The sequence below is a fragment of the Falco rusticolus genome, chromosome 2 (genome assembly GCF_015220075.1).
Source record: "Falco rusticolus isolate bFalRus1 chromosome 2, bFalRus1.pri, whole genome shotgun sequence".
Classification (NCBI taxonomy): domain Eukaryota; kingdom Metazoa; phylum Chordata; class Aves; order Falconiformes; family Falconidae; genus Falco; species Falco rusticolus.
The window spans coordinates 95,474,254-95,499,241 of NC_051188.1; the positions used below are offsets into that span (position 1 = coordinate 95,474,254).

Sequence of the window (24,988 nt, forward strand, 5' to 3'; positions counted from 1 at the left end):
GGATTTTTTTGAGGATTTTTTTTTTCCTCCTGAGAAAATAAAACCAGTATCTCTCAGTGTGAAAAAAGAAAATAAAAATGACTTAATGTTTTAAGCTAGGAGAAGTCTCAGCTGCTTGTAAAAGCATGCAGGCTTGCACTCTGCTGTACAGGAGTTTGTCAAAGTGAAGGTGACAGGAGGTTTTCCAGACAGGGAGATAAGCAAGCCCAAAATTATATATTTTTTTCTCCTAATAAGGAGATTTACAGAAATTTCTTCTTGTGATTTTTTTCCCAAATTTGACTTTTTGCCACCATTGAGACATAAAAGACTTAGCAAATTGATTCCCAAGATTTTCTTGTATCACATAACACGTTTTACCCCCTACAAACAACAACAAAAAAGTTTGCCTTTTTAATACTTAGTTTGTATTTTGGTAAATAGCTAGGAGCTTTGATCGAGAAGCAGCATGCATTTTCTGCAGTGCTGTATGAATACGGAACAGAAGGAGAAAATGCCAGGCTTCTTGGTGAAATCAGTGGCACCTTTAATCTGAACACAGAAGAATGAGTGTGTAATGCAACACCTTAAAAAAAAATATTTGTGTAACTTCTGAGAATCTACCTGTTGTGTAGGTGTGGTTTGTGAAGGTGGAGGAAGGGAACAGGGACAGCAATTTGATTCCTCTTGTTGGTTTTCTAAATCTGTATAAGAACACTAGTGTAACAGTTGATAGTGTTCTGCCAAATCTGTCTTTAGTACTTGATGTAGCACTGGCCCTTTGTTTTTCAACACTTGACTGGGCTGCCCTGTGCTTTCTTTGCAAATATTCCGTGTGTGTGGTGATTCTATAGTGACTTAAGATTTTGTGCTTTATTACAATTCAAAGCCAAAGAATAAATACCAATAAATATATCCCATGGGAGAAGCTTTTGAATCTTTGTTAAGAACACTGACTTTGCAGCCTGCTAATTTCCATGTTCTACTTGTCTTCGGCAGAGCTTTATTTTAACATATATACCTCTGGTATAAATATTTCAAAACTTTCAGTTGAAAATTAGATTTACTTTTGTTACCTTATGTGTATTGCTCCTTTTGAAAGTGCAGCAGGGATGTATTTGTGATGAGAGTTTCTTCTTGCCTTAGGTAGAAGAGTTAGTTTCTAAATTTTCTTCAAAGGCATGGTTTCAGTGGAGTCGTTGTGGTTGGTGCCAGAGGCGCAAGATATGTCTCTAAATACTGATTAGGAAAGATAAGGTGACTACAGATAGATTTCTTTTATCAGAGCTGCAGTACTATATCTATCTTTGTACTGGGCTTTTTACACTGAGAAGGCTACCTCAAGATTTAATGGAGAACTAATCTCCTGCTGAAGGTTTTTAGTAATAGGTTAGATAAATGTCTATGTGACTCTATTTCTGTGCAGGAAGTTGACCCAAGTGTTTTCTGCAGAGGTCATCACACCTTTTTTCTGTGCGCTTTACATTTTAACACCTGTTCCTGTCTATTAGTAAAAAAAGATACAAGCTAGATGATTGATGATACAGAGGACAGATAATTATTACAGTGAAACATTATAAGAAAGATCTGTTGGTCATTTCTGAAAGGGATATCATCTTGATTATTGGGGCCACCAACCTGTCCAGTGAGAGACCTTTCTGCACCATGATTTCACTTCCTTGCACCAAAGGCTTCTTTCTCACTTCATTTCTTTGTTAAGGCTCTGAGCAGGAATATTGTGGACTAGTTTAATTAGTCCTGGAGGAGCAAGTTATTGAAGGCCATTTTATTTTCTTACACAGCTCTTGTAAGGTAAGAGTCTGACAAGTATGAAGGGCTCGTAATAACGAAATGGTGGTCAGAAGACAGGGGAGACCTGGGTGCCCTGAACTGCCTCTGTGAGTGGGTCCCCCCAGTTCCAGAGAGTTGGGGGTTTCCTCTTCATTTGAAGAGCTCAACCCTTGTTCACACCAAGAGCAACCTGGGGGAAAGCTTTAAGGGAGCTGTAAAGAAACTTTGTTGCTGCTTCACCTGCCAGTGTTGGCATGCAAGCCAGCTTACCGATGCACGAGAAGTTCGATGCCAGGTAAATGGTGGCAATTTAATGTCTGGTCTGCTTCTAGCCTGCCCAGTACTGTGGGATTAAAGTTATTTCTCTTTCTTATCAAATTGAGAGTCGCTTTGACTAGGAATGGCATCAAACTATCAAACTACTCTCTACCCTCCATATTGTAAAACTTTTTATTTAGGTAACTGATGCCAGGAGACAGTCAATTTTCCCTTGCCCCTAGTGGACTGAAGGCAGTTTTCGAGCTGTTACTTGTGGTTTTCTATCTCAAACTACAGCATCAAGGCTGCTGTTCATTGATTGTTTGGAATTTGGTGTTCTAGTTTTTTGGGGTTTGGGTTTTGTTCAGTACAGCTAAAATATTTTATTTTACTGTAGTTGTTTTGATGTAGTAGTATACATAGACAATTTTTGACCTATTTTCTGTCAGTTATGAAAGCCCTCCAAGCAGGGGATATTTTTCAGTCTTTCTCAAAGCTTTTAAACCTCTGCCCATCATCGTGGTTTCTGAGTGCCTTCCATGTGGAGAGAAGGACAGCAGCAAAGTATCTGATGTACCACAATCTGTTTAAGTTAGGATCTTACTTACCTTTTGAGTTTAGGAAAGCTGCTGCCACACTGCAGATGCTGCTACAATATGAAAAAATACAGTGCCTGTATTTTGTCTTGTACCTGCTGCATCACATTACTGTTTTGTGACTGTCATCAGTCTCAGTGTAGCAAATACTGCCCTGAAGTATAGAAGGAGTGGTTCCCTCTAATTTCAATCTACCCAGAGGCAGGTTTTACTTCCAATATTGACACTAGGCATGTGCTCCATCAAAAGACCTTCCCAGAGAAAAATGTATAGCAAGTTACCCTTTGGTTCACTCCCTCTCGGTTGGGTAATGCCTGTAGGCTCACCCCTTCTATTTTCATATTGCTTATGTGCCAAAAACCATAATTCCTGGTTCCCTGGTTGAAGTTGTTTACCTTCCATCTGTGCTGCAGCTGGCAGTTCTTCGGAAGTTACTGTATGGGGACAGGGCCTTTTAACAAGAAGCTAATCTAAATAAATATTTGAACATGGACTTTTATAGTCACAGAAATGGCTAAGTAAAAAAACAGCACCACCTTCTTCAGTAGGGTGGCTCCAACTGTGCATTCGGAAGCAAATTTGCTTTGTATAGTGACCCAGCAAAGTGACTTCAACCACACAGTGCAACTGTCAGTGAACGAAGCACAGTCTTGTCTTGTGCTGTCAACAGAATTTAGCAGTGCTTTCTGATCGCAAGGTCTCTATTACTTATGGTAATGTGCAGGCAAGAGAGACTGTAGCTTAACGTTTGGCTCACAGGCTGCGTGTGGGAGGCTAGCTCTTGGGAAATGCGTCTGTCTCGATGAGTGAACTGACAAGTCCTCAAGAGAGGTCATACTTGGTGCTTTGTGGTGTCAGTGGTAGTAATTTTCAAGACAGAATGGATTACACTTTTAGAAAACACATTCTATTTTTTTTCCTCTTTAAATGCAATTAGATCCAATTACTAATGCCTATTAAGGGAAAACACCCATGAATATAACTACTATGAAAAAGCATTTTAGAAAGCTCACAACATCATTCTTTTCATCCATTTCTGTTTTGTTAAATGAGCTATGATCTTCATCTCTCACATAACCCCTCTCCTTACGCTGTGTGAAAATAACCCTTAATTATAGAACACAACAAATTTTCTTCCCTAAATGGGCAAGAAACACAATTCTTTAAGCAAAGGAGGTTAGCGATAGATGGGAAGGTGAGTTCTATTTAATCAGTAACCTGATAAGCAACAGAAGATCTCTTTTGTCAGAAACCCACTAAGTTAAAGTCTCTGTATGAATTTATGAATTATGTGTTTGATTAACAAAAAAGTGTCCTGGCATCTAAAGTAAAAAGAACATCCTTTCTTATATATAATCCACAAGCCCATGTATAAGGAAAGAAAGTGCTGAGGAATCATAATTTTGTTACAGATTCACTTCAAGCTTATTGACAAGGTACTTCCCATGATCTGAAGCCTAATATTATAATAGTGTCATAAAAATTACTTCGAAAGCTCAGGTGCTGTCATACTTTCTTCTGCATATTATACTAATTACGAAAAGCATACTGGATTAGGGCTTCACAGTATAGTGGCTTAATATTAAGAGATAAAATATGAAACTGGTGGCTAAAGAGTTCCTGAACCTTAAGTCTAGATGTGCCACCAACTTTATCACCTTGAACAAATTCTGTGTACTTGGTGATGCTTTTGCTTATGCTGAGCAGCACCTGCATCTACCAAATAGACTTGTGAATTTTCCTAACTTTAAAATGAGTAAAGCAGTACTGGAAGTAAATAATAGTAACATGGTTCAGCCTGCACTGTCTCTCTTGGAGTCATACATGGCGCTGGTAGGTGGTCATGTGTAAAGCAACAGAGTAATCTGTCATTTAAAAAAATACAAAGTTCTCTTTCTTTACCTTTTAGAGTGGAAATTTATATATCATCAGCATGAAAATGGCTTCTTCTTACCTAGTTTTTAGAATCATGGTCTCAGAGTAAAATTTAGGCCCTGAAATGGACTCTATAGAATCTAGGATTTGAGAGTGTAACTGCTAATTAAATGGTGTTAGTGATGACACTGCAGGTTAATTTCAACCCTAACCCAAAATTTAAAAAATAATAATCCCAGAAGTCTAACTCCTCAATTCTTGTCCAAAGTTGGTATGTCAGTGCAAATACTCTTTTGTGTTCTGTAGGCTGTGGTTCACTGAGAGAGTTCTAAAAAGATGACCTAATTTTTCAAATAGAAAAGTCTTTTTGGCATTAACTGAACCTGGAAGTGCTCAGCACTTTGGAAAAACAGGTCATGTAACAATTTAATATGCACTCAGGAGTTTGATTCTAGACTCTTGGTCTTTTAAAAATTCATCATGCTAGTCTTAATATATAGATGCCCAGAGAGTGATGTATGCATTGCAGTGAAAAATGCAATGAACATAAATTAGTGAACATTGAACAAACCAAGTTCATTTCTGGAGAAACTAATCTGCACAGCTGTCTGGGAGGGTGTTCCTCAGAAAAATCAGAATGGGTAAATGAAGAAAAAAATTGCAGCTTCCTTCACTTTGACAGTTGTTGTCTTTTGAGTACTTCTCTTGTTAATATTCTTGAGTGGAATCTGTTGAAGTAGTAATATATTGTTGACCTATAGAAAGAAGCCTTTAGTTGATAATTATAGACAGAAAAGGCTGGATAAAAGCCCAACATTTATCACTTTGTGGTTTAAACATTCCCAAACTGTGAATTAAAATACCAGTCCATATTTAATAGTACTTTGGGCTGATAGAATACTATTTTGCATAAATATTTGCTTTTAATTTTAAAACGTACAGTAGGTATTATGCATGGGTAATAATGCTTTGCCTGTTTCCCAAGGATGCTTTGGATATTAATTATATTCTCAAAACAGACTGCAGATAATAAGGACTAAGCATTATTGCTATGAATTGGGTTAATTTAAGATGTAAAACTGCTAGAGTTGCACATCTTTAAGCATGTTATGAATATTTCAGCAGTGTTCATACCTGATGTAACGTGAATCAACAATCATTTCAAAACATTTATTTATTTTTTTTACAGAATATAGATTTTAATTATTCATGTCTTTTGCTAGGGAGGAGGAGAGCTGGAACTGACCTTAGACCTCTTGGCAGATCTGCTAAGCTTTAGCTTTTCACTGAGATTCCACTCAGTCTTATTTTCATATGCAATTCTTTCTCTTGCCATGGGGTAAACTGTAAATGTAAGTGGTCGTAGCTCCGCTGCCTTCAGTGGAACTGCTCCCATTTGATGAAGCTAGGTGTCTGTCTTCTATCACTCAGCAATCTCTTTCTTTGCTGGAGTGCACAGGGTGCACTCTTCTGTATTTTCTGGTTTGTCTCCTCCAAAATTGCTTGCTGCTTCTTACATTCCTCTGGGCACGAGTATCACTTGTATCCAAAAATCTAGGCTTGCAGAGGCAAATGCACAAATGTTGTCCCAGCCTGTCATTTACTAAGGAATTACGTCACTGCTGGTGTTGAAAGAATCATCCATTAAGAACAAGGTTCATGAGAAAGTATTGATAGTTTGGCTATAGAAGTTGTTAACCTGTTTTTGATGTGGATATGAGTGCTCTTCGTTTCTGTATTCAATATTGAATAGCATTAATTTTTTGCTGTATTTCAGGACACTGAAACACTCCAGAAGTTGCCATTGTATAGGTATAATAGTAAAACACACTATTTTATATCCAATTTCAACTTTTATTCTCATTTTTACGTCTCAGTAGACTTCAGTAGAATGTCGGCTTAACAATGAATGGGTCTTTGGAGAATAAGGCTGTAAGGCTCCAAAGAAATAGAAGTCATTTATCAAAAGCCTACTGTGATGCAGTAATTTGAATTTATAACATGAAAAATAATTTGGAAATTATTTAATATATTTATAAAGCCAGAACATAATAGTGGTGGGTAACCTTATAAAAACCAGCAGTACTGTCATGTATGTAAGCAGGCTACCGACTATTCATATTGCCAAGAGGTGAAAGAATTTCTGTAATAAACTCAGTCTTATCAACTGGAAATGTCAGAAGGTATGAAAAGACTGAGTATATTAATCAATCAAAGTATGACTTTGAGTTATGAACTCGTCATGCATCTACAGAAAAGGAAAATCTAATCATAGACTGTATCAGGCAATGAATTACCACCATTATACTGCTGAATTCTCATCCAGAATACCTTATCCATTCTACTCAGACTTCCTTCAGAGAGATGAATTCTCACCAGAGCAGGTGAAGAAAAAGGAGAATTAACATAACTGGCTAATGATGATCTACCTAAGCGACAAAAACCAAGTATCATAGTTAAGTGAGTGCTGGGAGCAAATATGCTCTAAATGCAGAGTGCAAGTGTGCCAGTGGAGTTAATCAAACCATAGTTACATAAGGTAAAAAAAAAAGTTAATTTTAAAGTAAAAGGATATTAACTAGCTGTGAAAAACTCAGAATTTGTCCAGCTGTCTGTTGACTAATTATCTGGACATGGCTTTCAATAGCAGTTGAGGGAAAACTGTGGGGAAACAGCTTGTGTTCTCTCATGACCCCTAATTGCGGAGATGAGAGTTAATTGATGGAGATCCACTTCACTCCCCTATGGTATGTTCCCTGCTGTAAAAGAGCACTTAAGACACTGGCTTACATAACTAGAAAAACTTGTTGAGGCAGATTATTTGGTGACCTTCTTACTATAGAAGTGAAACACAGATACAATGTGTTCATTTTTGAGTTTTTGCCCTATTACAAAACCAGTAAGGTAAAAGGTACATTCATTAATTAGGTGGAGTGGTGCTTCTGTTAGCATTAGCATTAGTCCTGACGTTAGACCCTTTATAAGTTTTTGGAACTTAAAGTGCAAGTTAAAGCAGGCCCATGTCTTAATCCCTGGTATTTGCTGAGACCTAATAAATAAAATGCATTTTTGTTGGCTTTTCATTATAAAAGATGCTGCTGAAGGAAATAATGACAGCCAACCTTTTGCCATAATTGTTTCAAGAACGAACCTGCCTACACTGTTGCTTAAAATCTTTGGTCTTTAATACCTTAGTGAAAACTTGGATTATATATAGGGTGTCAGAACAATAATTTCTCTGAGACTCTAATCTTTCTGAACCGATCTGGACATGCTGTGCCAAACTGCAAGTTCCCTGTGTGAGTTCGGATCAGATGGGTTGTGTGAAGGTGGTCAGCTATCACAAACTGGTAAGACTGGTATGCAGAATTTATCCTGGAGGTTATCAATCCTCCCTTTCCAAATACTACCTTCAGCTCCACACCTGAACCACAGTCATGTGACCATGGCAGAGGGCTAACCAGTACCTTTTAGGTTTATGGTATGTTGCTATAGGAGCATCCAGCAGCAAACCTTCATTGTTAAGTCTTCAAAATGAGCTTACCATTCCGCCATGTAGGCTGTGTGACCACGCGTGTGTAGAATGCCCATCAGCACGCAGTGATGTATTTTAGTTCCCCGGTAAAGCCTCATCATGTGGGTGAACAAAGCAGCACTCCTTTGGGCTGAAGGACTGTAATAGTCCTCAGCCTTTGTGAAATGTACCTCAACACCCTTCCTGACCCCAAGTGCTGTGGCCATCTCACTCCATGTTCTTACCGCTTGTGCCGCGGTTTGTTCAGCATTCTTTCTCCTCACTTACTTCCCTTTTCTTTTTTTTTTCCTTTTTCCTCTTACAGATGGACAAAAGAGGAAGAAATCATTAAGAAAGAAACTGGACTCATTAGGAAAGGAGAAGAACAGAGACAAAGGTAAAATAAAATGAGTACATATTTACTGGTCAGGCCTTAGTTTTGCATATGAGATTTCTTCAGTCTTACATGTATACATTATGAAGTAGGAGAATGTTACTGGTGTGCTGCCCAGGTATTTACTTCCCAGGTGAAAAATACGTTTTATCTTTTCTGTTTGTCATTAGTATTACCCAGATCTCTTCAATTGAAAGCTTATTTCCTGGGAGAAAGGAGGAGTTAAAGGACTGCATCTTTTCTTCATTGCTCTTTCTCCCCATTTTCACCATTCATTGCAGAGTGTGGTCTGGGTAATATAATCCAGTTGTTTACCTGCCTTTGCACTCTCCTCTTTCAATTTGCAAAGCATGTGAACCCAGCCCTGCCCAAGCAAGTCAGTTGGTTTGCTTTTCTGTTTTTTTAACCTTAGGAATATAGCTGTTGTTTAAAATACATAAATGCTTCAGTATTACCAATCAGTTGGATTTTATTAGACTCCATGTGACACGGATTTACAGATACAATTGTACTCTTTTGTGTGGACACTAATCAGCTTTGTGGGCTGGGTTCTAATCCACTGGACTTGACCTGTAATTTGCAGCCATTTAAACTAAGTCTGGATGTTGAGAGCTGAAAAGTGTCTCTGCCATTGCAGTTTTCTGCACGTAGGTGCATCTAATTTTGTGCTCCTTCCTGGAAAAGAAGTTCTGGAAAAGTGGTGGTAAAACTCAGTATTAACACCCCAGTTTCACAAAGGTGCACACACAAAAGCACAAATTTGTAACAAGAGAAGTGATCTGGTAACTCTGATGTTATTGGTTGTAATTGTTTGGCAGAAGGATGGAACTTCAAAAGTCCATTGAAAAAATGAACATCCCCATTTCAAAGTTACTTTAGATATTTGTCAGCAAGTAAATGCTTTCCTTTTAATTTTTGTTAGTTTGATGACTTCATATATGGGATTATTATTTTCTTGATTTTAAAATGGCTATGGAAAACGTTTGCCTTTCTAAAACTGAAAGTCTCCTGACATATTTGTTTGGATAAATCCAGTGGCCTCCCATGTTGCATTGCAAGTACCAAATCTTTCATTTTTTATGAGAATTGCTTGATGTAGGACTGAGCCCATATGCAGAGGGAGTCTTGAAGGAACACATTTAGTGGTTGAATGTTTTTTATAGCCACCTTTGGGGAATAATCTATTTTGTACTGCTCCTATCAAAGCATTACATTTGGCTGCACTGTAATTAATTAGTCATTATGTTACTTTGTTTTCTTGGTTTTTTTCCTATAGTTCTCCGTGCAGTTAGAAGTGCAAAGCAACACAGTTCTGTTGCAAAACCTTCCCTACTTTTCAGTGCATTTGCCAGACACTGATCTTCATAGTAGTCTGTGCAGTGTTCTGCATCAGAAATGGCTAATCACTTACTGCCTTTTTTTTTTTTTATCTTTTAAACATTCTGTGTCTCACAAATTGTTGATGCACTGAACGCTTTTATTTCCCCCCTCATATGGGTAGGAGGACTTTGATAGTCTCCTATTTAGAAGCTCTTTTGAGAGTTAAATATAGTTTATCTTTTTATTCTCACATTTTTCATTGCAGTAGCAGATTTGAGCAATAATAAATTGATTTGATAATTCACCGAAGACCAAATTTTGTCATGTCACCCAAACCTGGTGGATCTTTGCAATTGCAATTCCAGAGCTCCTTTAATGCCTTTTTGGTGTGGTGCCTTGAGAAGTGATAACTTCCTTTGGTGATGCATACAAATGCTTAACCTGGAGTTGCTCTGTATTCTTAACCCAGAGTTGCTCTTTATTCCTCTAGATTCTTTGCTGCCGAAGATCTTTCAAACAATTTTTCTTACATTGCCCTGTACTCGTGATTTCCTTACAGCCTTGTTTTATTTCAGCTGACACCTGTTTCTGATAATTACACAACTGTACTGGTTGAGCACTTACATACAGATAACGTTATTTTCTGCTGTTACATTTCTGTTCAAGGATTTTTTTGTTTGTCTGCCCTGCATGGTAACATTTATACTCCAATCAGTTAACAACTTTGGGGATACTTTCTGGTTTTAATCTGATGGATTTTTCTGAGTGCACTTGGCTCTTTAGGGCTCAGTAGTTGCCCACAGCAAAGGTCAGCACTTCGTACTTATTCATCCTTGTATGTATTTATCTACTTCCTGTTTTGCAGCATTGTCCATATCTTCTGGTTAACTATACCCAAGCGTTTTTACACTATGCTGAGTCTCTTAATTTTAATTCCTTTTTTTATCTTTTCTTCCTTCTTCTTTTAACTTCAGGCATTTCAAACATGTACCCCTCTGCTTTATCCTCTTTCTCCCATCTTCCACTGCCTTATTCTCATTTATAGATATGTCTTACATGCTCTCTCCATGTATAAAATACTGTAGGAGCACCCCCTGAGGAGAAAGTACCTCAGCACTGTGCAAACAGCAGAATTTGTATTTCTTTCCTTCCTTCAGGACATCAGGTTGATCAGTAAGAATAAAGAGGGCCAGGAATTTGGAAGGAGTCAGGTTCCCAACCAAGTTGTGTCAGCAGAGTGAAAATAAAGTCATGTTGGCTCTTCTTTGTTGTCAACAGCAAATGTTAGGCAAAAATAGCCTAGACAGCAGCATATGGCGCCCTGCTTCTCAGGGTTTCTGTCCATGGTTGTTTCTGGTGTACTTTTCTCTGCCCTTCTGAGTTATTAAAGATCATCTGCCCCATGGATACTTGCTGAGCAGACTCTTAATCCATGACAGCCAAGGGGATGGTCAACTAGGAGGGTGCTGGATTGTGCCATGTGGGCCATTAGCCTGGCACAGTTGGTGAAAGGTGGCTGTTTCCCTGTGGGAAGCAGCAGCACCAGCATCTCCCCCAGCCTCAGGAGTTAGGGGGGACAGCATGACCCAGCTTTCAGGTGATGAGCTGGCTCTGGAAAGAAAAATGTAAGGCCTCATGCTGCTGGTCGCCATAAGGATAAGCTTATCCAAGCCCCACTTTCCCTGAACAGTGGTCTCTGTGCCACCCAAAGTCAGAGTTAACCTCCCTCAGCATGTGTGTCACAGCGAGCTACAGGTATTATCCTGGTCTGTTCCACGGTAGTTTTTTAACAAACATTTCTACCATTGATTTTATAAAGAGAGTATCTTCCATTTCTGGGCAACCAGTCCAAAACAAACACTCCACACAGTGGACGTGGGTGTGCTCACACAGAAGGAGGGAGCACTTAGTGCAGGGCCGGGGCAGGTCCCTAGTCCTCATGCCTTCCATCTGTTTCGTTTTGAGTTTTTGTGGTTTTGTTTTGGTTTGGTTTTTCTTTTTGTTTGGTAACTAGTCCAGCTGCACTGTGATGAGAGGGAAACAGCAAGACCAGGCTGCAGGACATCAGAGGGGAAGCAGGAAAGCTGATTTCCAGAACATTTTATAGACGAGTTGTGGCTGCCTTAACGCAAACAGCATTTTTGTCCCTTCACCATCACTTTTGTAAGCACAGTTGCAGTTTGAAGAGTACGTAGTTAATTCCAAACATTTTGAGTTTCCTATATCCCATCCTGGGAGACCCCACATACCAGGACAAATAACAGCTGAAGTAGCTGTGTTGTTAGCTTTTGCATGGAGTATGTGCCACCTGAAAAGCCTTTTTTTTTTGTGTTAATAGGTAGGTTCCTGAAGGTTAATCCTGATGATCACACAGCACCATGTAATAGTGCCCCTGGTGCAGGAAGCCATGCGTGATGGAGATTTTGCTTCAGGGTGCATGAAATATGAGCCTTGTGCAGCTTGTAGTGCATGCGGCCAGTGTTGTGTCTTCAGGTGTTGGCAGTTCCTGAGAAGGAACAGGGAGGACTTTTGCATCCTTGGTCTTGCCTGACAAGCCCTCTCCTTCAGCACTGACTTGTACTGAACCACCCTAGAATGTAGAATTCTGGAGTTGTTCTCTCTGGGGAGGTACCACCTCTCTCCAATTTGCGCCCAAGACTGTTCTCCTTCACCTCACCCCACTGAGTATCTGCACTTAAAAGACATAACCAAAAGTATATAATACTCATTTCTTCTAAGACTATTTGGAGATTTAATGACTCATTTTAGAACTTGGTCCAATCTGTGGAGTTTTTAGTCTCCTAACATCACTTTTTATTTAGATGGATCGGTCGATCAATCTATCTGTTGAGAATTTCAGCAAACTCTTATACTTCTGAAGGCCAACAAAGACACACTAACGTAGAATTAAATGCATTTAAAATGAGATTCATGTCTTTATTTTGTCCTTTTTTACATCTGCCATCATCTCGTTAAAATGGGGAAAATTCTAAAACAAGTGGTTTTAAAATTGTTTTTACATCTCTGAATGACTCACCAGAGCAGGATATAGCAAAGCTTGCTGGATATAAACTGATGAAACAGGAGAGCTGCACTCTGCCCAGATATTTAAGCAATATTTTCAGCTTCCATCATTGAGTGTCTTTGCTTTTCTCTAACCAGCCTCCTTGTTATTAATGGCCATATTGACTCTCAATCATGCAGTGTACATATACCTCCAAACATTTGCTTTAGCTGCTGACAAACAGTACTTGGGCTGGAGGAGCAGTAAAATATCAGTGCTGCTTGGAATAAGAAATTCTCAGGATGCTCTGCATGCTGGCGACTCAGGACTGTTCCCTTACCGATTCACCACTAATGTTGATGGCAGCAGAAGCGGAGCCTTTTGTCTGTCTCCTGCCAGTGATATGGGGGTCAGCGTAAGCATGCCTACTTGGAAAGTACACACAGGCATTCCTGAGAGAGATGCTTCCCAGAAAGGATTTCTCCTAGAAGATTTTGTCAATAAACCAGCTCCGTATTGCCTTGGTTCCAGTAATCCCTACCTGCTCAGAAATAATAATCACTTGTTACGTGATTTGTTGAGCAACTGAGAATCATCCTTTCTGCTTGTGCTTCAATATAAATACTAGGCAGGTTCATCTGAGGGGCCTTGGCAGAGCCACTCTGTATGCTGGAGTTCCTGGGAGATGGCTTTCCTGACAGCTCTGTGGCATTCGCAGATCCAGCAGTAGATGTTTGATTTTTCCATAGCTCAGAACTCCTGAAAAGGTCTTCCACGTTTACTTCCCAGCTATGCAGGGTAAATTTAGAGGTATTTCTCAAGACCTATGCACAGAACAAGTCTGAGTAATTGAGAAGACCTTGTATCAGTCCTTGAAGGTCAATGAGCTCTGACTAGCTGGAGAAGGGAGTAAGTTGGTGTCTTGTATGCTCTTCACTTTATTAGCATCAAAGGCCTCATTAGGGTCTAGAATATAGACCTCACTGGTTCTTAATAGACCGTTATGGTTTGTGGGATGGAAACCACAATTTTCACCAGCTGAAACTTCAGAGAAGTCTTTGAAACTATACGTGGACATGGTGACATGAGGTCAAGTAAGCTAACTGTATGGGTCACCATCCAGGATATCATCATTTGATTAGCAGATAAAAGAATTTCTGATCACTAAAACTCTTATTTGTTCTGGCGGGGAGTTTTTCTGTGACATGCTGCTTTTTATTAGAAAATGCTGATTTACCACCACAGAAAGATTTCTTAGGAACATACCACTTTTGATTAAAATTTTAAGGAACTTATCTCAGCTGCAAGATAGACTTTCTGGTAAGAGAAGTTATGCATTTCTGCAGAATAGCAAATTGTCTCATTTGCCAGTAAACACTAAAAAGCCAGAATGGATCAAAAGTCAAGTCCTTATGTGCTGCCTGGCTAGGTATATGAGTCTGTGTTTCCAAGCTGATTGACGAGTCTGCCATGTTGTTTCACATTTTTACATGGTGCTTTCTGCAAAATTTCTAAGTTGCCCACTCTCCTAATTGACTAAGTGATCAAATCTTTGTTGAATTTACAGAGAGAAACTAACTTAGTAGCTTTGGCACTCACTTAGAATATATATTTTATATATGGTATATATATACAGACCAAAGTTTGAGCCCCTGCTTTAAGGAACATTTTTTCATACAAATACATACATCTCCGACAGTGATGATCCCCAGCCTACAGCAGTAAATAGGAAGTTGGTACTTTTACTTTGATCGTGAGACCAGAGCCTCAAACCTAGACATCTTACATCTGAGTCAGTGCCCTTTCTTCCCCATCAATGGATTGCTAAATACTTTGCATGACTACAACCTTTCTTTTTTTTTTTTTTTAATGAATCTGAAATGTTGAAAGGGCTGGCATTCACTGTAACGGGCATGACATTACCTGTCCAACGGGAAGACTGTTGGGATTGAATACTTCTGAAGAGTGGTGGGCAGAACATGCTCACCACCACCACCCATGGTGCGCATGCATACACACACACACACAGCTTGAGTTGTGTACTCAACTGAGTACTGGCAACTTGAGACTGTAGCCAGTATGCGGAAGATGCAACCAATTCTTTTAATTTCAACAAACGAGCAAAAAGTTACTGGTTTTGCCAATTCTTTAAAGTAATTACTACTGCCAGCCAGCATCACTTCCATCTGTATTTAATCTGAAAATCAGCCAGTTGTTTTTCATCCAGCTCTCCATGTCTGCCAGACATTGAGAAATCGGGGAAGTGGTTCATGTCCTCTGAGAAGGAGGCGTACAGCAAAGCAGCCTAGAGTAGAGGCTTGGTGTCCTTACCCTGCTCTACGGGCATGCTGAACAGAAGCAATTAAAAACTTGGCAAACCACACCTTGGAATTTTCAAGCAGGAGCAACACCTACCTCAGAATACCAGCTTTTACATAACACAGTCAGGGAGAAGGTCATTTTAATGAAATTACTTTAATGAAACAGTGATGAGATCTTATCTCCTGCTGATCTTGTCCCAGCTGATCCTAGTGTGCTGTAGGATCAATGGCATCAGCATGTTGTTGGGCATCACTGAGCTACATACTGCTGTCATATACCAATTTGAAGCGTGAATGGGTGTAAATCAACACCAGAGAAATATTTTATGTTCAGGATTTGTGTTAGTGGCTGTTCTCAGGAAATGTTGTGGAAGGACAGATGAATAGGGGTGCTGGAGTACATCAAAGTACCCGGTTAGACAGCCAGAAGTGGAGACATGTTGCATATGTGTGTTTCAAGTCTGTGATCTTAAATATTCATTGAGACGATAATTCAGAATAGTAAAAAATGTCAATACTAATACTCTCATCATTTTATAAGCACACTCTGCTGGGTACAGGAGGGATCGATCTAACTCTGGACTCCTGGAACGGGCAGTCCTTGCGTTGCTTGATACTCATGTGATGATGTTCTTTCTTGTCCTAAATTTAATGCAGGTGGGTTTAGATGTCATTGTACTCACAGGTCATCTCCAGATTTCTTGATATGTTGTGAGGCTCTGCTTCCTGGTTTAGTTTTGCCTGGCCACCAAAGTTAGTTCATGTCTTAACATTTTATACTTCTAAAGAGCAGTAATATTTCTCACCAAATCAGAACAACAGGCCTTTATCTCTTTAGTATGGTGGGCTAGTAGTGTCCTCATTCAAGATTCATAAAATATACTCTGCATTGCCTTAATTTAATCTTAATGATAATGCAAGCCTAGATAAAATTTGGAAGTGTCATCAAAGACATAGTCAGACCTTAAGTCCCGGGAGGAACTTTGGACTTTAATCATTTAGTCGGTTGTAGCAAAGTAGTATACAAGGATTTTATTGTTTGCCTTTGCTGTTTTTCCTTTTTTCATACTTTAAAAAAAAAAAAAAAAATCCATTTTCACCAGGATGAACAAAGTCAATAGCTATTTTTTCATTCCATTTGGGTACAAAAGAATTCTAGTTAGCAGTCTGGTCCAGTGGTTTTCATTCTACTAATCTCAGATAGGTCTAGATATGAAACTTAATGATGAGAATTTCAATGTTAGTTGTTTTAGCTGATTCCCTGCAGAGCATTTTTCTGTTTTGTAAAATATTTGAGCATTTTACTTTGAGATCTGAAGTATATGCTGGTTTTGTACATTACAGTTATATTGATATGGGATGGGATTATGCTTTTTTTATTATTTAAGAGAAACCTGTATTTTTCTGTATTTCTACGTGTCCCTGTATATCTTTGTGCTGTTACAAAGACCCTTTGTACTGATACACCACTATTAAACTGGTTTAATCTTACAGTATGTTAAAGCAGTATAGTTCTTGTATATATTTAAAACCATCTGCTTGAAGGCTTAGTCTGAATAGTGGATACACTTACAAGCTCCCTGTACAGGTAGGTGCATACTTACCCTCCTGACCTGTAATGAGACCATGCATGTGCATGTGCCCCTTGACTCGGGTGCCCTGCAGCACTTGTGAGAAAGAAACCTGGTGAAGGGGTCTGAGGCACGAACGAGCTGTGGCACAGGCCAGTTTGGCTCCCCAGTCTCAGTGTGAGGTTACCAGAGCCTTGGATGGCCCTTTGCCATCTGGATGTAGCCAAAGGTGTCTGACTTCCAGTTGCTTTCAGTGGAAGTTAAGATCTTAATTAGGTCTGCTCCCAAGTGATTTTCCAAGGTTCTGTGTGGTGTACCTTGCATGATCCAACTGGAAACAGTCTTCAGATACTATGGGGCTACTATTACCTGGCACATGTCCACTATTATTTTATTGTTTGAATGCTGCTGCTGCTGCTGTTGTTGTTATTATTATTATTGTTTTCATTATTATTATGCAGTCTAGTACCTCACTGGAATTATTATGTATTTAAAGGGACTTCAGATTGGTTTTCTTTTTAACAGCTTAAAACTTAATTCTTTCTGTACTAAATAAATACCAGACCTTCAGTAAATGTTATTTTTTGTTGTCGTCGTGGCAGAATTTATTCCCCAGGCTTTTGGAATGCCCTTGTCCCAAGTGATTGCTAATGACCGGGCCTACAAGCTCAAGCAAGATTCTCAGAGAGAAGAGCAAAAAGATGTTTCAGATTTTGTGGCCTTCCTCTTGCCGTTCGGAACTAAAAGGCAGAACAAAGAACTTTCAAGCAGTAACTCATCTCTTAGCTCAACCTCAGAAACGCCGAACGAGTCCACTTCTCCGAACACACCTGAGCCAGCGCCACGAGCAAGGAGGCGTGTAAGTAGACCCATCACAATGTGGTGCGTGCCCGTAGGTCTGGAGGGTCTAGCTGGAGCAGATAAAAACCCTGATCTATCTGTGGATTGTGGAGTATTTCTTCTGTCATGTTCAAACAGTAATGGTTTTGTTCAGGTGGAAGCCAGCCTGATGAGTCCCAGAAGATTCTAACTGTAGTGGAAATCTTTCTCTGATGCTGATGGGAAAAGATCACATGGAATGTTCAAGTCTGTTCCAGATTGCAAAGTGGCAGAGAGATTATTTAGAAATCTTCCTGTTCACTCCCTTTGGCTACCTCCTTCTGTCTAGTTCTTTTAGATTTAACAAATTCCATCCACCTTCAACCTATTTTTTTTTCGGCTGGGGAAGACTAAACCTGTGTGATTGATATATATATGTATGCTTCTGTTAATGTAGCTCCACAAATTTAGAAATAAATCTTAACTATTATTCCTTATCCTAATATTAATAAAAATCCCCACGGTCTAATTCTGATCATGTTCTTGGTGGTAAGTAAGAGTAAATTTTTACGAGGCTCTTTGAAAGATATTTCTACACACAGGCTATGAAGAGACCTTTGGCAGCAGAACCCAGTGCAGTGGTTTGAGCTGCAAGTTAATCCTGCGTGTAAAATAGGTACCTGGTAGACCATTTCTTTGCATGGTTCTATTCTTTGTAAATAGATTTTATGCTCTGAGCTGTCTGGTTTTCCAGTACTGCAACTAGTAACAGTATTAGATTTTTTGGGTTGGTTTTTTTTGTTGTTGTTGTTGTTACATGGGGTAGAGGTTCTGGAATTACTGCTTTTTAATTTTGCTTGCAGTGGAGGGAGAAAAAATGTATAATAAAATACTTCCAATAAAAACCCCTGTTAAGTGATCTGAGAAAGAATTTGGGGTAGAAGAACAGATGCTAGGACATAAAACAGTTTCTTAGGATCCTCACCTTCTTTCATTCCTAGGATAAAACCTGCTTCAGAGAAATGCTATGTAGGGCTCTTCACACCAGGGTGTTAAGAAGGGTAGAACTGGAATAAATTGCAAATTAAGAGAAGATTGAAGAGTCCCATGACCTGCCTTCTTTCTCTCTAGCTGTCAGCTGAAGCTTGAAGTGTCTACAAATAGCTGAGGGCATGATACTTTGCATATGTTTGCATTCTTATGTACGCGTAATCCACATCTATTGGCCTGTCCAGACCATGCAAACAGGCAGTTGCGTTCACACAAAAGTGCAAAGTACGCTTGAATGTAAGTGTGAAGGGAAACCCACTGACTTCTTCCAGAATTTGCATAGGCAGTGACAAAAAATAGAAATTCACCATATACACCCATTGGCTTCAGAACCTGTTTTCATATGAGGGAAGGATAATGCATGTGTGAAGCCTGTGGGTGTTTTGCTTGTTTGGTTTGGTTTTTTGTTAATGCGAGGGTTGCAGCTTTCAGGGTGTTGAAACTGAGGCTTTAGTCCATAGCCACTCATGCAGTAGTGCATGCTTCACCTGCAGAGAGCTAAGAGTAAACTAAGGTGGGCAGTGTGACGTGGAGGGAGCTGGCATTTCCTCTTGGAAATTAACCTGTTATTCAGTAATGTACTTAATGAATTGTCAATTATTTAACATTAATAGCAGCTCATGTTCCATATCTTGTCTGTCTTTGGCCTTTATACTTAGGCTTATCAGTGTACTTCCTCTATTGCCTTGAGGTTTTTTAGGGGACGCTAAGGAAGCCTTGCACTTATCTTTTGTCTTGTGGGCAGTGTTGTACTGATTATTTTTGATTATATCAAGGCAAATGCTTAAAAAAAATAAAAGCGATTCATTAGTACATGCAACTGATACAACCTGTTCTCACACAAATGCTGCACGGACACCTAGAGTGCAGTCCTCTTAAACTTAAATTAGAGGGATTGTTTACCACTGTACCATTCACGTTACTTGCAGCTCTGTCACTTGCTTTTCTGTATTCCACTGAGTCTTCTAACACTCAGCTGAGGCTTTCAGTAAGGGATATAAGATAATGCTGGCTGCAGAGCTCATGGTAGGAGTGCTGTGGTTATTTCTTCTCCAAGAGCTAGATAGTAATCACTGTTGCTGTATTTTCTGTGTAGGATTTTATGACAAGCAGTTGGGAGTTGAGACCCTGGTCATCCAGCAAGGCACTTTCTGTATGCTTATTATAGAGCATATTCTGGCTCTCTGTTAATGTATTATTATATATATACACATATATAAAAATACAAAATGTGCAGCCAGAATTTATTCCAGTATCAGAAGCTCAGTCATACTGCTTTATTGCTCAAGTAGCATAAAGTATGGAGTGAAAATGGATCTGCCATGGATAGTATTTGACCCCATACATACTCTGTAATATTGCTCATCTTTTCAAAAGAGAAAAAGTCTTCTATGAGCCTTAGAAAGTGAAGAAAAGCTGCACCTGACCTTTTTTCCACACTGTCCTCTGGTATTGGTTTTCTTTTTGCTTTTTTCATCTCCTCTTTAATCTCCACATTCCTTCATGTTTCTGTGTACTTATTTTAAGACTTGCCCAGTTAATTTAGATTTTGAGCTTGTCATGGTGGAGCAGAGACTGGTATCAGTTATGTGTAAAGGTAACACCTAGTGGATGGAACTTGATTTTTCTTCTCTTTCTGGATGTTGCAGTCCAAGTAGCACTGTGTCTGTGTTAATAGTCCTGGAGTAGAGGGCAGCAATGTGCATGATCTGCATTGTTCCTCAACCATCATACGGGTCTGGCTGAGCTTGAGCTGGATCCATGGAGTATGTAGGTAGGGTTTTCCTGTGCACGTAAAAATTTAAAACCAGAGCTGGCCTTGGTATTGACAAGCAGTTCTGTACTTTATCCACAGAACTCAAGGTCACTCTTCCTAAAGCCAGCTCAGTGCACCAGTTAATCCACAACTTTGATACAATGCCCAAGGATAATGATGAACTCACTGTATTTACATCTATTTTAGGGATCTGAATCTGACTTAAGTGACTTTGTGATAATAATGATTCATGAGGAGAGGATGCTTTGCAGTCAGGGAAGGACCAGTAAAGGCAGGCTCTAAAGGAGGGCACCTGTCATACAGAAACTGCGTAGTTGCTGAGCGGTGAGGATGGTGTTAGGATTTCCAGTGTCGGTCAGCTAATTTTAATGTCTGAAACTCCAAAGTCTAAAAACAAAATAGAAAAAAATTGTTCAGTTGGAATTTGACACACATGGATCATAGCCAGAGATTCTTACTTGGTTTGGGTGGGGTTTTTTGTTTCCTTTTGTCAGGAAATGGTAAAGAGAATCAAGCAAACGTACTTCTGAGAGACATCAGAAATCAAGGTCAAAGTTGCATTCTAAAGGGTCAAGTAATTTTTTAGAGATGTGGGTCCAAAAAAATTTTAAAAACTTCAGTATGTTTTATTTATGTCTTCCATGACTTATAAGAAACAGAACCATACCTGATAAGTTAGATGCTTTTATTGTAAACTAAAAATTTTTAAATTCAGTTGAAATCTCAGTGGACTTTGTATGAATTGTGTATGAATTGGAAACATTTGTGAAGTTCATTTGTCTAGGCCGATGAAGAAAATACTTCTAGAGCTTGAAATTCCTTCACAGTTGTACAGTTTTCATTTAGTAGACATAGAGATCTCACCAGCAGTCTATGAAGTGCCCGTCAGCAGAACATTGTGCTTTTAAGAAATTAGAGTTGTCAGCAAAGTTTTGAATGAGAATTTACATTTTCTTCAGTATTTCTTAGGATGACATGCTGGATCCCTGTACAGTACATTTTATGTTATGGTAAAATGTATCCTTCATTTTGGCAAGAAAATTTAACCCAGTGTTTTTCTTTTGAAAAACTTGTAAGCCTAGATGCCCCCTAAAATGTTTTTACTTGGTAAATTTAAATAACAATTGAGGGAAATGGTCATTTTGAAGTGATGGTAGTCTTGTGGTTTGAAAAAAAAATATCTTACTTTTCAAGTGTGAACATTGAAGCATGCCATAAACCTCCTACTGCTTTTACTGCTTTATCTTTTGTAGGCTGCTTGAACTTCTGTGCCTTGCTGTAACCCAAACATAGTTTTCAAACTTTCATTGGGATTTTAATTATTTTTAAATATTGATACATAACGTAGAATTATCTAAAAAATATTATCCCTCTGCTGTGTCTTTGTTCTGTGAGTTCTGCGATAATGTAGTTGTATGTATTCATGTTGTTAGTGAACTGTATGTGGTGTATGGCTGAAAACCTATTTGCATCATTTCACTGATGCAGTGTCCTAAGCTACAGGAGAAGTAGGGAATCAGGGTTAAAATGTGTATGTATCCCTGTACACATAAGTAGTATATTGCTGAGGTGCACAGAAAGACCATGATTCATCCTTGTCCTGCAGTATGTGCAGGCCTAGAACAATAAAAGTGTATGCTGAGTGAGCGGAAAGCGTTTAGGTTTTTCAGTATCTAATTTGTATTCCTTGTAGCATGGTAATAATAGCATTGGTACCATTGTGATTTTCCCATCCATTACACTGGTGTTATAACTTCATTAATTCATAAAAACTGTGTAGCAGATTGTATTTTTCTATTAGTTTGTTTAAAATAAAGGTAGGCAAAAGTCTTGTTAGATAAGGTCCTGCAGTGTTTCAGTTTCTCCAGCCATACTGATTGTTCATGTGTGTGTATTTTACAGGGCGCAATGTCTGTGGACTCTATCACAGATCTTGATGACAATCAGTCACGATTGTTGGAGGCTCTCCAGCTCTCTTTGCCAGCAGAAGCCCAGAGCAAGAAAGAAAAGGCAAGAGATAAGAAACTAAGCCTGAACCCTATTTACAGGCAGGTTCCCCGGCTTGTCGATAGTTGCTGCCAGCACTTGGAAAAGCATGGTAAGAATATTTCGTTTTCCCAGGAGTGGCAGATATATTTTTACTATAATATAAATAAATGTGTATTTTGAGAAGCAAGCATATACTTCCAATTGCAAGGACATCTTTGAAAGTCAGACACTTTTCCTCCTATTTTGCCTCTTGCTGAAGATACTGTCTCACAAATAATTACATATATATCTTCCCAAAGTAAGGATCTGTTCTACAAGGTTGCAAACTGGCCCATGCAGCGTGGAGGAAGGGACATTTCTTGGAGATGGTTCATCTCATACTGGAGTGCTCAGCTTTGCAGGAACAGCTCTTGGCACAGGTTTACTCATACCTCGAGAATTAAATTCTGAAATGTGCCAGTCAGGCTGGAGTCATTCTTTGCCACCAGTGAATCTTAAGGTATAAGAGCTAACTTACCTGTTTATACTACAGTGCAAGACTCAACTAGAAACAGCGTTTCAAGGTAGAGGCTCAGAGAAAGAAAAAAAATCCTGTGTGAAATTATATTAAGCTCCAAGAAGCTTTTTCCTGTTCATTACAAGGCTTGGAGGCTGGCTACTCAGTTTGTCCCTGGCTTGAGTCCTTCTGACCAGCCTTAGGCTCAAGCCTGCTCTGTCCAAAGGGAATTATAAGCTCCTGCCAATGTTCCCCTCATGTCTTCATGATCGTCCAGACACAAGCCTCCTACCAGCTTTCTGTAATACAGAAACAATAGTTAATCAAGGTATCTGTTCAACATCTCTCCCAATGTAGGTTAGTCTTACAAAGCTTTTTAATGAGAATTGAAATAACTTGGCCACAGCAAGACAGAATTATCACTTGGCCTGATAATAAACAAACCATTAAGTAATGGTGACTGCAACACCCAATGATGCATTTTATACGTAATTTGACCAGAAAAAAAATCATTTACTGACTCTGAATGAAAGGCTTTTGCAGATGAGGGACTGCTATTTAAACAACAATGCTACGCTTTTACAACACATAATTGAAAACCATGTTGTTTACACATATATAAAGACAAGCTGTGGAAGAGAGTCATTGTTAGCCTTTTACAGATACTAGATACCATGGCTGACAAATAAGTGCGGGGACGATTAAGTTTGAGATGAATGACTTCTGTCCCTTTAAGCAAGGGTAGCTGAGTTTAGGTAACATAAAAGTGTCTGAGTCAGCCAAAAAAGCCGTCCAGCTAATATCCTTTGAATGCTGTGATTTTATGTCACTTGATCATCTCTGATAAATTTTTTAATCCACTTAACCCACTGTTATAACAAAACTTCTTTTCTATACAACATTCTTTACTAAAATATTTGCTTCACAGTAAAGTTTCCTTTTAAAAAAAAATGATATTTTTTGTGGATTTTCTAAGAGTGCGCTGTAGTACCCCATGACACAATAATCTGAGATAATTTGGGGCAAATAATTGATATTCTTCATTTTTCAGTTTCATCCACCATACACAAAACAGTCATTGGGATTGGTTGACGAGAAATTTAAAGATTGCAGAAGATAGACACTTCTGTCTGCTCATTGGCTTTAGGAATAGTAGATGACTTTCTCTTCTAGCAACAGTCCTGTAGCAACATCATTCCAGACTATGTGATGGACCAAGCTTCTGATACTGAAAATACTTGCCTGTATGCATAAGTCCTTTAGGCCAATGTTTCAGCAGCAAATCACCTAGGGATTTTTCACAAATACTATAAATGATCACTTTGAACATTATATGACAAAAAATGATTGTTTTTAACCATAAAAGACCCTGGCCTTGTTCACCTTCCGTTTTCCGTGAGGTCATGTACCAGAGTTGTTAAGGCTTACTTCCTGCAGACCCGCAGTGTAAAACAAATCCTGTATGTTTGGGCGGGAGCTGGTAACCAGTCTCCAGTTTTTGGCCAATATGAGTATCTCCATCTCAGATGATTCCCTGCCAATGTTCCTGAGTTTACTAAATGTTTTTACATCAGTGTAATTTTCTGTTAACCAAAGACAGGAGAATATTTGAAGCAAGTTGTTGTGTTAAGACTAAAAACTAAAAGGCAGCATCCTATCAGAATTTCTCTGATAAAAATTTGAAACTGCTGCAAAGCTATGCATCTCTAGCAAGGAAATGTAGCTTCATGGCTGTTAAAATGCATTTGTTTTGCAAGGTTGTATCTCCTGTACGTCAGTAGAGAAAATGAATGTTGCAGAGTAACTTTTGTTAGACCGTAAACTTGTCAAAGCTAATAGATAATTTAATCTTTTTTGCAAAAAAAATGTATAACTGTAAAATGATGTTATGTACACAGCTGGTTTAAGGCGCTAAGATTTCCATTCAACATTCTCATTGCTAAAGACCACATCACTTCTAAGGTGGTATTTACACTCAAATTTTTCAGTTTCTGTTACTCAGCAAAGTTCACCCATTCAACAACTACGTTATTGTTTGTTTGATATTCTGTATCATAGTATATAGTATCTACAGGGCTCGAGGAAGCTTTGAGCTGTTTCTTTATGGAACAACAGGCAACACCCATTTCCAAATCACTTCAAGTCTAAACGACACAAGATGCACACCTCCTGCACTTTACCTGAAGTACAACACTACTTCTTTATAGCTTTCTCTCTATATAATAGCTCTTCCT

General features: G+C 38.9%; 1 protein-coding gene across 4 annotated transcripts in view; it reads left to right on the forward strand.

The window, feature by feature from the left end:
- ARHGAP6 (Rho GTPase activating protein 6) overlaps window positions 1-24,988 on the forward strand; it is a 336,609-nt gene that overhangs the window by 285,070 nt on the left and 26,551 nt on the right. For all 4 annotated transcript variants that reach the window (XM_037377475.1, XM_037377477.1, XM_037377476.1 and 1 more), the window contains 3 exons: window positions 8,339-8,410; window positions 17,226-17,482; window positions 22,172-22,367. In XM_037377475.1, coding sequence (XP_037233372.1) covers window positions 8,339-8,410; window positions 17,226-17,482; window positions 22,172-22,367 — 525 coding nt within the window. The remainder of the gene's footprint in view (window positions 1-8,338; window positions 8,411-17,225; window positions 17,483-22,171; window positions 22,368-24,988) is intronic.